The sequence below is a fragment of the Nycticebus coucang genome, chromosome 2 (genome assembly GCF_027406575.1).
Source record: "Nycticebus coucang isolate mNycCou1 chromosome 2, mNycCou1.pri, whole genome shotgun sequence".
In the NCBI taxonomy this organism is placed as follows: domain Eukaryota; kingdom Metazoa; phylum Chordata; class Mammalia; order Primates; family Lorisidae; genus Nycticebus; species Nycticebus coucang.
In genome coordinates, this window is record NC_069781.1 from 171901374 (window position 1) to 171916946 (window position 15573).

The 15573-nt window shown below is 45.8% G+C and overlaps 1 protein-coding gene across 4 annotated transcripts in view; it reads right to left on the reverse strand.

The window, feature by feature from the left end:
• Positions 1 to 15573, reverse strand: part of LOC128597188 (ATP-dependent RNA helicase DDX19B) — a 40148-nt gene that overhangs the window by 23755 nt on the left and 820 nt on the right. For 2 of the 4 annotated variants that reach the window (XM_053607374.1, XM_053607365.1), the window contains exons 1-2: positions 7896 to 8226; positions 1790 to 1838 (exon numbers count right to left, since the gene is read on the reverse strand). In XM_053607374.1, coding sequence (XP_053463349.1) covers positions 1790 to 1838; positions 7896 to 8147 — 301 coding nt within the window. In that variant the 5' untranslated portion in view covers positions 8148 to 8226. Of the gene's footprint in view, positions 1 to 1789; positions 1839 to 7895; positions 8227 to 15573 lie in introns of those variants that run through there. The other 2 variants (XM_053607380.1, XM_053607384.1) reach the window with 1 other exon arrangement.

Genomic DNA, 15573 nt, shown 5'->3' on the forward strand with positions numbered 1-15573 from the left:
TTGTCATTGTTTTAGCTAGCCCCAGCCCGTTCGAACCCACCAGCCTTGGTGTACATGGCCAGCACCCTACCCACTGAGCTATGCCCTACCCAATAAACTATGGGCGCTGCCAGGAAATCTTAAACTTTTTTTTTTTTTTTTTTTTTTGGGACAGAGCCTTAAGCTGTCACCCTGGGTAGAGAGCTGTGGCATCACAGCATCACAACCTCCTACTCCTGGGCTTAAGTGATTCTCTTGCCTCATCCTCCCAAGTAGCTGGGACCACAGACACTTGCCACAAACGCTCGGCTATTTTTTGGTTGCAGTTGTCATTGTTGTTTGGCAGGCCTGGGCTGGATTCGAACCTGACAGCTCTGGTGTATATGGCTGGCGTCTTAGGGGCTTGAGCCACAGGTGCCAAGCATTAACATTTTGGTAGATATGGGGCAGCGCCTGTGGCTCAGCGGGTAAGGCGCCAGCCCCATATGCCGAGGGTGGTGGGTTCAAACCCAGCCCTGGCCAAACTGCAACAAAAAAATAGCCGGGCTGGGCAGCGCCTGTGGCTCAAGGAGTAGGGCGCCGGTCCCATATGCCGGAGGTGGCGGGTTCAAACCCAGCCCCAGCCAAAAAAAAAAAATAGCCGGGCGTTGTGGTGGGCGCCTGTAGTCCCAGCTACTTGGGAGGCTGAGTCAAGAGAATCGACTAAGCCCAAGGATTTGGAGGTTGCTGTGAGCTGTGTGACGCCACGGCACTCTACCGAGGGTGATAAGGTGAGACTCTTGTCTCTACAAAAAAAAAAAAAAAATTTTGGTAGATATGATTTCAGAATAATTAGAATATGTAAACTCTCAGGTTGTTCAGACTTTGCCTATCTCATCTCAGATTAAGGAAATTATTTTTGAGACAGGGTCTCACTCTGTCACCTGTGGTAGAATGCAGTGGTATCATAACTCACTGCAGCCTGAAACTTCTGGGCTGGGCTTAAGTGGTCCTCCTGCTTCAGTCTTCCAAGTAGCTGGAAGTACGAATGTGCACCACTACCTCTGGCTCATTTTTCTATTTTTTGTAGAGACAAGGGACTCACTATGTTGCTCAGGTAGGTCTCAAACTCCTGGCCTCAAGCAATCTTCCCACCTTGGCCTCCCAAAGTGCTGGAATTACAGGTATGAGCCACTACACCCAGCCTTGAAGAATATTTTTTAAAAAAATGACAAATAATCTTTGTCAATATAGTCCCATGTTAGTAATAAATTCAGTATTTTATAAACCAAATAGGTATCCTCATTCTTTTTATTTTTTTTGTAGAGACAGAGTCTCACTGTACCGCCCTCGGGTAGAGTGCCGTGGCGTCACACGGCTCACAGCAACCTCTAACTCTTGGGCTTACACGATTCTCTTGCCTCAGCCTCCCGAGCAGCTGGGACTACAGGCGCCCGCCACAACGCCCGGCTATTTTTTTGTTGCCGTTTGGCCGGGGCTGGGTTTGAACCCGCCACCCTCGGCATATGGGGCCGGCGCCCTACTCACTGAGCCACAGGCGCCGCCCTCTTTTTTTTTTTTTTTGTAGAGACAGAGTCTCACTTTACTGCCCTCGGTAGAGTGCCATGACGTCACAGGATGGTATCCCTCATTCTTTATTAAAAGTGCTTTGGTCATTCAATCCAGTTTATTGATTCCCAAAGCAAATGACTGCTAGTGTCTGCCATCTCCCCTGCCTTATACACACAGATTTTTCCAGGTGACTGTTATGCCAAACCATAAGTACTAAAAGAAATCACGTTCATTTTCAAACTAGCTTTTAGTTACTTACCATTGGCATCTGGCTTGATTTTCTCTTCCTTAAGATGCAAGTTGCTCAACTAAATAGAGAATACGGGGAGGGGAAAGTGTCAGGAAAATCACTTAAAAGATTTTGAATTAACAGAGCCTCCCTAATGAAGCTGGGACAGAAACAGCCACTCTTAAGGTATGTTCATTTAGACCAATTTATTACATTTTTCTACTGAAATCCTTTTGTTTATTGAATGTTTAAATGAGAATAAACAAAATATCCCATAAACACAGCAATAGCAAGAAAAGGATTGTACAGCTCAAAATCTATACTTCCTATTTTTATTTTTAGTTTTTTTTTATTATTATATTTTTTTTTTGTAGAGACAGAGTCTCACTTTATTGCCCTGGGTAGAGTGCCATGGCATCACACTGCTCACAGCAACCTCCAACTCCTGGGCTTAGGCGATTCTCTTGATTCAGCCTCCCGAGTAGCTGGGACAACAGGCGCCCACTGTGACGCCCAGCTACTTTTTTGTTGTTGTTGTAGTTGCAGTTCGGCTGGGGCCAGGCTTTGAACCCGCCACCCTTGGTATATGGGGCCAGAGCCCTACCCACTGAGCCACAGGCACCGCCCTATACTTCCTATTTTTAATTACAAGAAAGAATTACAATTTATAAGTTTGCTTAATGCCTTAATAGAAACTCTCAATAGGCTTAGCACCTGTGGCTCAAGCAGCTAAGGTGTGAGCCACGTACCCCTGAGCTGGTGGGTTCGAATCCAGCCCGGGCCCACCAAACAACAACGGCTGCAACCAAAAAATAGCCAGGCGTTGTGGCAGGCACCTGTAGTCCCAGCTACTTGGGAGGCTGAGACAGGAGAATCGCTTGAGCGCAGGAGTTGGAGGTGCTGTGAGCTGTGATGCCACAGGATTCTACCTGGGGCAACAGCTTGAGGCCCTGTCTCAAAAAAAAGAAACTCTCAATAGAATATCATTACAGTTGCCCTGGGTAGAGTGCCATGGCATCATAGCTCACAGCAACCTCCAGCTCTTTGGTTCAAGTGATCCCATTGCTTCAGTTTTTCTATTTTTGCTCAGGCTGGTCTTGAACTCACGAGCTCAAGCTATCTGACCTGCCTTGCCCTCCCAAGAGTGCTAGGATTACAGGTGTGAGCCATCTCATCCAGCCACTTTTTCTATTTTTAGTAGAGACAGGGTTTCACTGTTACTTAGGCTGGTCTTGACCTCATGAGCTCAAACGATGCTCTGGCCTTGGCCTCCCTGAGTGCTAGGATTGCAGGCATGAGACACTGCACCTGGACAACAATATTTTTCTGCAGTAACTGAGTATTTGTTTGCCAAAGAACCAAAATTCAGTGGGGGGATTAAATTGCTTTAAATCACATAACATTCACATTTATCTTATTCTCTTTAAAACGATCTTAAATTCATAGAAAAGTTGTAATTACAAGATCATTTTTTTTTGAGACACAGTCTCACTGTGTCGCCCTCAGTAGAGTGCTGTCGCGTCACAGCTCACAGCAACCTCCAACTCCTGGGCTTAGGCAATTCTCTTGCCTCAGCCTCCTGAGTAGCTGGGACCACAGGTGCCTGCCACAACGCCTGGCTATTTTTTTGTTGCAGTTTGGCAGGGGCCAGGTTTGAACCTACCACTCTTGGTATATGGGGCTGGCCTACTCACTGAGCCAGAGGTGCCGCCCAGACAAAGCTGAATTATAAATGAGTTAATGAGGTATACATAAAGTACAAATGAGTTAGAAATATCCAGTACTATACAGCATTTTAGTGATCAAAAGGTCATTGTTTTTTGGGGGAAAGGGAGTTTCAACCCGTTGCTCAGGATTTCAAATTCCTTTGTTCAAGAAATCATCCTTCTGCCAGGCGTGGTGGCTCACACCTGTAACCTAACACTCTGAGAGGCTGAGGCAGGTGGATAGCTTGAGCTCCCAGGATCGAGACCAGCCTGAGCAAAAATCGAAACCCCTGTTTCTACTAAAAATAGAAAAACTGAGTCAAGAGAATCGCTGGAGCCTGAGGTAGAGTTTGCTGTGAGCTATGATGCCATAGCACACTACCCAGGGTGACAACTTGAGGCTCTGACTCAAAAAAAAAAAAAAAAAAAAAGAGAGAGAGATCAGCCTACAGTGCTGGAGCCACCCAGCTGGGTTTAAAGGATCATCGTTTTGTTGCTATATTGTTCAACTGGAAGGTGACAGAGTAAAATAAAATACATAGGAAAAGTTGGCAGTAACAATGTAAATTAAATCAATAGATGTTGTTTTGATTATAAATGTATCAGAATTCTGTAGAAGTTGGGGCAGAAATCTAAAAACTAATTGGCCAGGCCAGGTACAGTGGCTCACGCCTATAATCCTAGCACTCCGAGATGCCAAGACAGGTGGATTGCTTCAGGTCAGGAGTTTGAGATCAGCCTGAGCAAGAGCAAGACCCTATTTCTAAAAAAAAATAATGGGGTGTTGTGGCACCCTCCTGTGGTCCCAGCTACTCAGGAGGCTGAGATAAGAGAATCATTTGAGCCTAAGAGTTTGAGGTTGCCGTGAGCTAGGACACTACAGCACTCTACCAAGGGCAACATAGTGAGACTTCGTCTCAAAAACAATCAATAAATAAAATAAAAGCTAATTAGCCCTTACTAGGCTCTAAAGATCTCAAAACCTGTTAACACAAAAGCAGCACTGAAGTTCCTGTTACCCACTGTAGTGTCAGTGAACTTGATTGCTAAAACTAAGTTGAAAGCACAGCTCAGATCCCTTTCTTTGCTCTTCGAATCGAAAGGCAAAAATCAATTTCTCTGGCAACTTCATTGGAAACCATTTTGAAACCTAGAAACCTAACCAAAAGGCACAAAAACTAAAAACTCCTACCTTTTCCAAATTGCCCAAAGCCTTGTTTTTATAACAATCACATTTCTGTTTATTTTTTGATACAGAGTCTCTTTCACCAGGATAGAGTGCTGTGGTGTCAAGCTCACAGCAACCTCAAAATCTTGGGCTCGAGTAATCATCTTCCCTCAGCCTCCTGAGTAGCTGGAACTAAAGGCCTACACAACTACACCCATCTTTTTTTTTTTTTTTCAAACCATTTATATTTTATTTAACAAAACAAAAACAGATATTTTTACACCATCTTTATTTTTTTTTAGTAGAGACGTTGAGTCTTGTTCTTGCTCAGGCTGGTCTCCAACTCCTGAGCTTAAGCAATCATGGGCTTCGGCCTCCCAGAGTGCTAGGATTACAGGCATGAGCCACTTCGCTGGCCTGATTTTTTTTGTTTGTATTTTTTTTGAGACAGAGTCTCACTTTATTGCCCTTGGTATAGTGCCGTGGCCTCACGCAGCTCATAGCAACCTCCAAGTCCTGGGCTTAAGCAATTCTCTTGCCTCAGCCTCCTGAGTAGCTGGGACTACAGGCACCTGCCACAACGCCCGGCTATTTTGTTGTTGCAGTTTGGCCCGGGCTGGGTTCAAACCCGCCACCCTCGGTATATGGGGCCGGCACCCTGCCCACTAAGCCACAGGCACCGCCCTATTGTTTGTTTTTTATGACAGAGTCTTGGTATGTCACCCCTCGATAGAGTGCTGTGGCATCACAGCAACCTCAAACTCTTGGGCTTAAAGCGATTCTCTTGTCCCAACCTCCCAAGTAGCTGGGACTACAGGCACCCACCACAACACCCAGCTATTTTTTTGTTGTAGTTGTCATGGTTGTTTTAGCCAGCCCAGGCCAGGTTCGAACCTGCCAGCCCTGGTGTATGTGGCCGGCGCCCTAACCACTGAGCGATAGGCTCCGAGCCTAAAGTCTGAGGTCTTAAGTTTACATAATAGTGCCTCTCACAGATAAGGTTAGATACGTAAACTCATCCTAGCCACTCTGAAAGTTGAAGCAGGATGATCCTTTGAGCCTAGAAGTTCAAAGCTTCAATGAGCTACGATCACACTGCTGTACTCCAGTAGCCCAGGTGATAGAACAAGACCCTGTCTCAAAAAAGAGAGCGAGAGAGAAAAGAAAAATAATATAGTAGTGCAGATGCTTTGGAAAGTCTGGAGTTTCTCAAGAGTTAGACAGACTTACCATATAATTCAGCAATTCTGTTATTCTTGCTTTTTTGTTCTTTTGTTTTCAGACAGACTCTCACTCTACTGCCCACGCTAGAGAGCTATGCTGTGGGCCTAATTCACAGCAATTTCAAACTCCTGGATTCAAACAATCCTCCTGCCCCAACCTGAGTAGCTGGGACTATAGGTACATACCATAATATCTGGCTAATTTTTCTATTTTTATTTGAGACGAGGTCTTGTTTTTGCTCAGGCTTGTCTTGACTCCTGAGCTCGGGGATCATCATGCCTTAGACTCCTGGAGTGCTAGGATTATAGGCATAAGCAACCATGCTCATCCCCAATTTTATTTTTTTTTTTTTTTGAGACAGAAATTCACTTTGTTGCCCTCCGCAGAGTGCCATAGCATCATAGCTCACAGTAACCTCGAAATCTTGGGCTCAAGCAATTCTCTTGCCTCAGCTTCCCAAGTAGTTGGGACTACAGGTGCCCGCCACAACGCCCAGCTATTTTTAGGGATGAAGTCTCAATTTGGCTCAGGTTGATCTCTGAACCTGTGAGCTACAGGTGCCAGGTACATACACCAGAGCTGGCGGGTTTGAATCCAGCCCAAGCCTGCCAAACAACAATGACAACTACAACTAAAAAAAATAGCCAGGCATTGTGGTGTAGTCCCAGCTACTTGGGAGGATGAGGCAAAAGAATCACTTAAGCCCAGGAGTTGGAGGTTGCTGTGCGCTGTGATGCCACAGCACTCTACCCAGGCTGACAGCTTGAGGCTATGTCTCAAAAAAAAAAAAAAAAAAGGAAGAGTACTCATGGCAACTATGACACAAAAATAGCCAGGCACTGTGGTGGGTGCCTGTAGTCCCAGCCACTTGGGAGGTGGAGGCAAAAGAATCACTTAAGCCCAGGAGTTTGAGGTTGCTGTGAGAGCACAGTACTCTACAGAGAGCAACATAGTGAGACTCTGTCTCACAAACAAAAACAAAAAAAAAACCCTGAGAATTCAGGAAGGAGCAAAACAAGCATGTTATTATTAATAATATTTATGGGAAAAGGTCAATACTGTCATATATATATTTTTTTTATTTATTTATTTTTTTTTTTGGTAGAGACAGAGTCTGATTTTATCGCCCTGGGTAGAGTGCCGTGGCATCACACAGCTCTCAGTAACCTCCAACTCCTGGGCTTAGGCGATTCTCTTGCCTCAGCCTCCCGAGTAGCCAGGACTACAGGTGCCCACCCCAACACACAAACTGTTGTAGTTTGGCCCGGCTGGGTTTGAATCCGCCACCTTCGGTATACGGGGTCAGCACCTTACCCACTGAACCACAGGTGCTGCCCCTGTCAATTAGTTTTAAGACAAAAAGTAGTTTCCTCTGGGGAGGAAAAAAATTGGCAGGAACAACTGTTTTGAAAACTATTTGACTATGTGTATATATTACTTTTTAAAATCACTTATATAAAATAAGATAACATCCTTGTTCTCAAGGAATTCAAAAAAATAAGTACTAACAGAAGTAGATTCAAAGCCCTACCACAACTTCAGCGTTTAGGTGGGAAAAATTAACCCTATATAGTAACGTTTAACGTGTCTTGCTTACCATGTGCCATGCCCAGAAAGAAAGAACAAAGTTAAGCGGATCAGAAGAGGATTTACTGACTGCCAGACCTACTGGGTTTATCATCTCTGAGAAGGCCGAGAAGGCAAACAAACATGAATAAAGACTTGTTCCTTGAGCCCAAGCAGCTCAGAATGCGGAGGTGGAGAATGGCACCTAAAAACGTGATTACAGTACAGAGTGGCAAGTGCAATCTATGATCAAGCCTGTTTCCAAGCAGGCAGGCGGGAGGCGACGCGCTTTACGGTAGGAGCCCTTATGTAATGTAGCCGGCGGATGGATAATAAAAGCCAGCTCGGGGTCCTGGTGTCGTCTCCGTCCTCCCCATTTCTCCTCATCCCGACCCCGACCAATCTCGCGAGCGTCTTTTCCTACAGACCAAGTCGCGGGTCCCTGACCCTTTCACAGCGGAAGCCAACTCACCGACTCGGCCGCTGCTTCCTGCTCGTCCACTGCCAGGGCCCACGAGTCAGTGGCCATGGTCGCGGGCGCGAGGGGGACGGACGCTCGCGATGGCGGAATCGCCGGATGGCCCAGCGTGATCGTGGGCCCTGGGGGACCGCAGGGGGCAGGCGTGATTCCCCACCAAGGGAGAAGTCTTTCCAGAGCTCTGGGGACCGGAAGAGGCGCGCCCCAGTGACGTAGCGCCCGAGTCCGGGCCACCCCTCGCCCCATCTGGGCTGTCGCTTCCCTTGTTCTCAAACTCCCACCCCTCAGTGCGCTCAGGGCACCCTCATCAAACTGAAGTAGTTGTCTGAAAATGCCTACGCACCTGTCAACTAGCTCTCCAAAGAACAAAATCACTTTCTCGTCCAGCACAGTGGCAGAGAAGACGCTCGTAAGTAGTACAGACGAACTGTATCAGTGGTTCTCAACATTCCTAAAGCTGCAACCCTTTAATACAGTTCCTCATGTTGTGGTGACCACCAATCACAAAATTATTTTCGTTGCTACTTCATAACTATAATTTTGCTACTGTTATGAATCGTAATGTAAATATCTGATACGCAGGAGACACCCAAAGAGGTCGCCACCCACAGGCTGAGAAACAAAAAAACGTTCCATAGTCATGGAAATGCATGAACAGTTTTAGTTTTCAGGTTGGACATTTAAAACGTTCAGGTGTTGGCAATCAGCGCTGTTAGAATGTGGCAATACCATGAACTGGAATTCAGGTCTGAAAATACTCAAGGGAGTGCGAGGGCAAAGTGTTCCAGGAAGAGCACCAGAGACAACACCAAACAGGGTGGAGGGAACTGAAAGTACACAGTTGGGGGGAGGGAGTAACTGACAAGAGTCAAAGGATGAAGAGATCTCCAGAAAGCAAACGAGAAGAGCAAGTGTCCTGAGCAAATGCATAACTTCTGGAGTTAGCTGCGTCTGGGTTAAAATCACAGCTCTCCTGGGCAGCGCCTGTGGCTCAAAGGAGTAGGGCGCTGGCCCCATATGCCAGAGGTGGCGGATTCGAACCCAGCCCTGGCCAAAAACTGCCAAAAATAAAAAATAAAAATCAAAGCTCTCCTATGTAAAGGTTGTGTGATTGGGAGAATTTTAAAAGGGAAGTAACATCTTGGGCTATTAGAGTTAAAACAAGGTTTACAAAGGGAAACAATTGTTACAGCCCAACTAGGTAAATTGCTTGTGGCTGGAGAGGAGGCCTATATAACAGCAGTGATTAGAGGAAGGAAAGAGTTTAGTATCACAGGCACAACCTCCCCCATTTTGCCAATATTCCACTATAGTAAGTCAATTTCAAGCAAGGGTGAGCTCTATGTCGAATTTTACCCATAGTATATGAGTAGAAACGTTTTGAGAAAGGGTAAAGCAGTTGCACAGCATGCTCTACTCAACTATAATTTTCTCCCACACACTTCTGGGGCTAATTGGGTAAGGGTTTTCTGTTTGTTTTTGGACCTTGCAGGTGAGGATGTGCAAAAAAGAAAAAGGCAAACAGCCTGGCGAGCCAAGTACAACTCATCAATTGAGAAGCAATCCAGGGAATAGTGCCAGAAAATTTATATTGTTTCACAGAGAGCTACAGGCTGCTAGTGAATTTTCCAAAAAATCTAATGAGGCTAAAAAAGTAACTCATCCCAGGGACATGGACTATGTGTTAACAGGCTTCCCTCATGTAAAACAAACAAACCATCGCCCCTAAGGTCCCAACTCACATGTATAATTTTATACACTATAAAAATGCAGAAGATACACACAAAACTTAATGTGGCTGCTTCTGCTGAGGGGGTGTAGAAGGCTGGGGTGGGAGAAAATTTCCTTTTCGTTCTGTGCACTTTATCCTCCGAAATTGCTTTCCATGTACATGTTTTCCTTTTAAAATTGTAATTCAGACAAACAAGGGAATAATATAACACTTAGATTCCCACCACGTGTTTTAAGAAATAAAACTAACTCAAAAGACTACCTCTGAGGACTCAAGAGACAGTTACTTTTTCTATTAAAAAAAAAACAAACCTGAAAAATAAGCACCAGGATTCTGCCACGTCCACCCCCAATATACCTGCTCATTTTGACACTCCCGCTAAGAAAGAACCTAGTTTCTAAACTATCGCGTGCAGAGGAGAGTGCAGGCCAGTAGGAGCACCTGGATTTGAATTCGGTCTTCACCATTTACTCGCTTGTGACCTCAAGTAGTTTCAGTCACCTCATAAACCACGTTAAGTACCCACCTCACAGCTGTAGGATTCTACCATCAGTAGGCTAAGGCCTTGGGCCCAGCGCCTGGCTTATGGAGCAGCTCCTAAATACAACCTGTTACTATTATTCCTCTCCCTAAGGGAAGGGACAAGGACGACACCTGCATATAGATGGAAAGGGTCTCTTAATACCCTGGCAGATACTCACGGCGCCGACGGGCAGGGCGAGAGAAAACTGCCCCAGGGCACGGCCTCGAGCATGGCCTCGGACTCGGCCGCAGCCCCAGCCATCGCGTCTCAGCATGGCGGTTACACTCCTCCAACCGCCAGACTGACCCAGCCCCAGCCTTAAGGACGGAGGCCGGGGAGCCGCTCCCGCCAGCCAATCAGCTGGGCGGACGCGACAGCCCCTGGGCATGCGCCCCAGGGTCGCCGGGGGCAGGAGCCCCGGCTAGCCTCCAGTCCAGGGCGCCTTTGTGTATTGAGCTTCTTACGCTTTGACATCTCTCCCCAAGTGTCTGGCTTCACGGCTAAACTGAAACCTCCAGAGGGCAGGGCAGTGTCTGCTTTTCTTTGAAACATTGTCACTTTGTGGAGAGCTGTGGCATTGTAACTCACAGCAACCTCAAACTCTTGGGCTCAAGTGAATCTCTTGGCTCAGCCTTCCGAGTCGCTGGGACTACAGGTGCCAACATGTGGCTGTTTTTAGAGAGAGTCTCACTCCTTCTCAGGCCAGTCTCCAACTCCTGAGCTCAAGCAGTCCATCCACCTCTGCCTCCCAGAGTGCTAGGATTACAGGTGTGAGCCACCGCGACCAGCCAGTGTCTCCTTTACTTAATATAGATCTTCAGGGACTCAAAAGTCACTCATTTGTTGAATAAACAGATGAGGCATGCATATCTCCCGGGTAGATCTCCAGATCTGACTTTTTAATATCTGGATCTGTATAGGCACAAAGGGGCATCCTCTTTCAGCCCTGGGTATTCCAAGTAGAATCTCTCAGGAGAATAGATATTATCTCCCAGCCTATTAGAAAGGGAGGATCTCAGGCCGCATCCCAGGGGTATAGGTGATAACTATAGCACCTTATAGTCTGAAAAACACTACATTAGGCAAAAAATGATACTGCTATGTTCAATCAAAATGCTCCCTCAGCTAGATGTGGTGGCTTGCACCTGTAATCCAGTCTGGAAGGCCACGGCTGGTGTATCCCTTGAGCTTAGGAGTTAGAGACCAGCCTAAGCAAAAGTGAGACCTCATCTCTACTAAAAATAGAAAAACTAGCGGGCTTTGGTGGTTCACACCTGTAGTCCCAGCTACTTGGGAGGCTGAGACAAGAGGATTGCTCAAGCCCAAGAGTTTGAGGTTGCTATGAGCTATGACACCAAGGCATTCTACTCAGGGCACAGAGTGAGACTCTGTCTCAAAACAAACAACTCCCTTGAGGAGATCTTTCAATGCTATGAATCCAACAAAGAGCTAATCACCAGAATCCACAATGAACTCAAGCTTATCAACAAAAAAGAGCAAACAACCCAGACCATAAAAACTGCACAAAATGGCTTGGGGCCTGTAGCATAGTGGTTACAGTGCCAGCCACATACACCGAAGTTGGTGAGTTCAAACCTGGCCCAGGCTCTCTAACCAACAGTGACAAAAAATAGCCAGGCAACAAAAAATAGCCGGGCGTTGAGGTGGGAGCCTGTACTCCCAGCTGCTTGAGAGGCTGAGGCAAGAGAATCGCTTGAGCCCAGGAGTTTGAGGTTGCTGTGAGCTGTGACCCCACGACACTCTACCAAGGGCAACATAGTGAGACACTGTCTCAAAAAAAAAAAAAAACTGTACAAGAGACATGAATAGAAACTTTTCTTAGGAACAGAGAACAATGGCCGATAAACACATGAAAAAATGCTCATCATCCCTAATTATCAGAGAAAAGCAAATCAAAACCACTTTCCAATATCACCTGACCCTAGTGAGAATGGCCCACATCAGAAGGTCCCAAAGCAACGGTTGCTGGCATGGGTGCAGAGACAGGAACACTCATGTATTGCTGGTGGGACTGCAAACTTGTACAGCCTCTATGGGAAGAAGTATGGAGATTCCTAAAAGAACTAAAAGTAGACCTACCATTTGACCCTGTAATCTCACTACTAGGCATTTAACCAAATGAAAGAAAGGCATTTTACCACAGGGACATTTGTACTTGAATGTTGGCAGCCCCTCAGTTCACAATCATAAAGATGGGGAAACAACCCAAGTGCCCAACAACACATGAATGATTTAATAAGTTGTGATGTATGTCTACCATGGAATACTATTCAGCCATAAAAAGATGGAGATTTTGCATCATCTGTGACAACCTAGATGGATGTGGAGAACATTCTCCTAAGTATCACATGATTGGAAAAGCAAGCATTGGCTCAGTGCCCATAGCATAGTGGTTACAGTGCTGGCCCCATACACTGAGGTTAGAGGGTTCGAACCCAGCCCAGGCCAGCTATGTGACAACTGCAACAAACAAAATAGCCAGGCGTTGTGGCGGGCGCCTGTAGTTCTAGCTACTCGGGAGGCTGAGGCAAGAGAACTGCCTAAGCCCAGGTTGCTGTGAGTTGTGTAACACCATGGCACTCTACCAAGGGTGATAAAGTGAGACTCTGTCTCAAAATAAATAAATAAATAAATAAATAAATAATGTCAACTTGGCTCGGCTCCTGTGCTCAATGGTTAGGGCACTGGCCACATACACTGAGAGGCAGGTGGGTGCTAACCTGGCCCAGGTCTGCTAAACAACAATGACAACTGCAACAAAAAATAGCCGCACATGGTGGCTCATGCCTATAATCCTAGCTCTGTAGGAGGCCGAGGCAAGTGGATTGCCCTGAGCTCAGGAGTTCAAGACCAGCCTGAGGCAGAGTGAGACCCTGTCTCTACAAGAAAAAGCTGGGCGTTGTGGTGGGTGCCTGTAGTTCCAGCTACTTGGGAGGCTGAGGCAAGAGAATCGCTTAAGCTCAAGAGTTTGAGGTTATTGCGAACTGGACACCATGGCATTCTACCCAGGGGGTGACAGCTTGAGACTCTGTCTCAAAAAAAAAAAAAAAAAAGAAAGAAAACCAAGCATCACATGTACGCCATATGAATTTGAAACTAGTTTATCACAGACCCACACAAGAGAAAATCCCAAATAGATTCAAGAAAGGGGGAGAAGGGAAGGGGCTCAGTGGCTTCCCCCCCCAATGGTATACACATGAATATACGAATATACGGTGTACTTCCTGAGTGTAGGATATAGATACAACTCTGGCTTTACCTTTCCTGTGTAAATTATATAACCTAATGGTTTGTACCCTTGTATTAATCTGAAATTAAAAAAATAAAAAAGAAGTGTTCCCTTGAGGTTCTTCCCCCCCCCTTAGGTTCTTAAAACAAGTATTCAGCCATCCCCATTTGATCTTGCAGCAAATACAAGAGTATCTAAGACCACTTTATAGATGGTAAAAGTAGGAAAGATGGAACGAGAGAGTTAGAATCTAAAACTATATCCTCCTTAAATATATTAGTTTGAGTCCTTTTATCCTAAGGTGTTTAACAAATGTTCTATTGGAGAGCAGGCTGTGTGTATAGTTCTACCTACAGGCCTATAGTATTTGATTAGCCTAGAATAAATTAAGAACTTGCTGGATGTTTTCTAAAATACACAATCTGTATCTTGCATTAAGATAGCTTTTTCTCTAGCATCCAGTTGACTTTATTTATTTACCTTTTTTTTTTTTTTTACAGTTTTGGCCGGGGCTGGGTTTGAACCTGCCACCTCCAACATTATAGGACCAGTGCCCTACTCCTTTGAGCCACAGGCACTGCCCCTTTTTTTTTTTTTTTTTTTTTGAGACAGAGCCTCAAGCTGTCACCCTGGGTAGAGTGCTGTGGCATCACAGCTCATAGCAACCTCTAACTCCTGGGCTCCAGCAATTCTCTTGCCTCTGCCTCCCAAGCAGCTGGGACTAAAGGCACCCACCACAACACTCGGGTATTTTTTTTTTAATTTCACTTTCAATTGTTTTAGTTTGAAGTTTTTTTCTTAAGTTTTTTTCTTTTTTAAAGTTTTATTTATTTATTCATTTATTTTATCAAGACAGTCTTACTTTGTGGCCCTCGGTAGAGTGCTGTGACCTCATAGCTCGCAGCAGCCTCCAACTCTTGGGCTCAAGCAATTCTCTTACCTCCGCCTCCCAAGTAGCTGGGACTACAGGCACCCACCACAACGCCCAGCTTTTTTTCGTACAGATGGGGTCTCACTCTGCCTCAGGCTGGTCTTGAACTCCTGAGCTCAAGGCAATCCACCTGCTTTGGCCTCCTAGAGAGCTAGGATTACAGGTGTGAGCCACCATGCCCGGGTTTTTTTTGTTACAGTTGTCATTGTGTTTAGCAGGCCTGGGCCAGGTTAGAACATGCCTGTCTCAGTGTATGTGGCCAGCGCCCTAACCACTGAGCTATGGGAGCCAAGCCAAGTTGACATTATTTATTTATTTATTTTGAGACAGAGCCTCACTTTATCATCCTCAGTAGACTGCCATGGAGTCACATGGTTCACAGCAACCTCCAACTCCTGGGCTTAGGCAATTCTCTTGCCTCAGCCTCCTGAGTAGCTGGGACTACAGGCTCCCTCCACAATGCCCAGCTACTTTTTTTTTTTGCAGTTTGGCTGGGGCCGGGTTTGAACCCGTCACCCTTGGTATACGGGGCTGGCGCCCTACCCACTGAGCCACAGATGTTACCCCAAGTTGATGTTATTTATAATTAAAGGATATCACAGAAAAATATTGAATTATAGAATGTGACTTTTGGGAAGTGCCTGTTGGCTCAGTGGGTAGGCCGCTGGCCTCATATACTGAGGGTGGCGGCTTTGAACCTGGCCCCGTCCAGCTAAAACAACAATGACAACTGCAAAAACAACAACAAAAAGCAGGATGTTGTGGCAGGCATCTGTGGTCCCAGCTACTTGGGAAGCTGAGGCAAGAGAATCTTAAACCCAAGAGCTGGAGTTTGCTGTGCCACAGCACTCTACACAGGGCAACAAAGTGAGACTCTGTCTCAAAAAAAAAAAAAAAAAAAAAAGAATGTGACTTTTGGGCTGGTCACAGTGGCTCACAATTGTAATCCCAGCACTTGGGAGGCCAAGACAGGTGGATTGCCTAAGTTCAAGACCAACCTAAGCAAGAGCGAGACCCTGGCTCTAAAAAATCACCGGGCTTTGTGGTGGGCACCTGTAGTCCCAGCTACTTGGGAAGCTGAGGCAAGAGAATCATTTAAGCCCAACGGTTTGAGGTTGCTGTGAGCTATGATGCCATGACACTCTACCAAGGGCAAAAAAGTGAGACTCTGTCTCAAAAAAAAAAAAAAAAAGAATGTGGCTTTTGAGTCTCAATTACAATTTCCCTAAGTGTGCA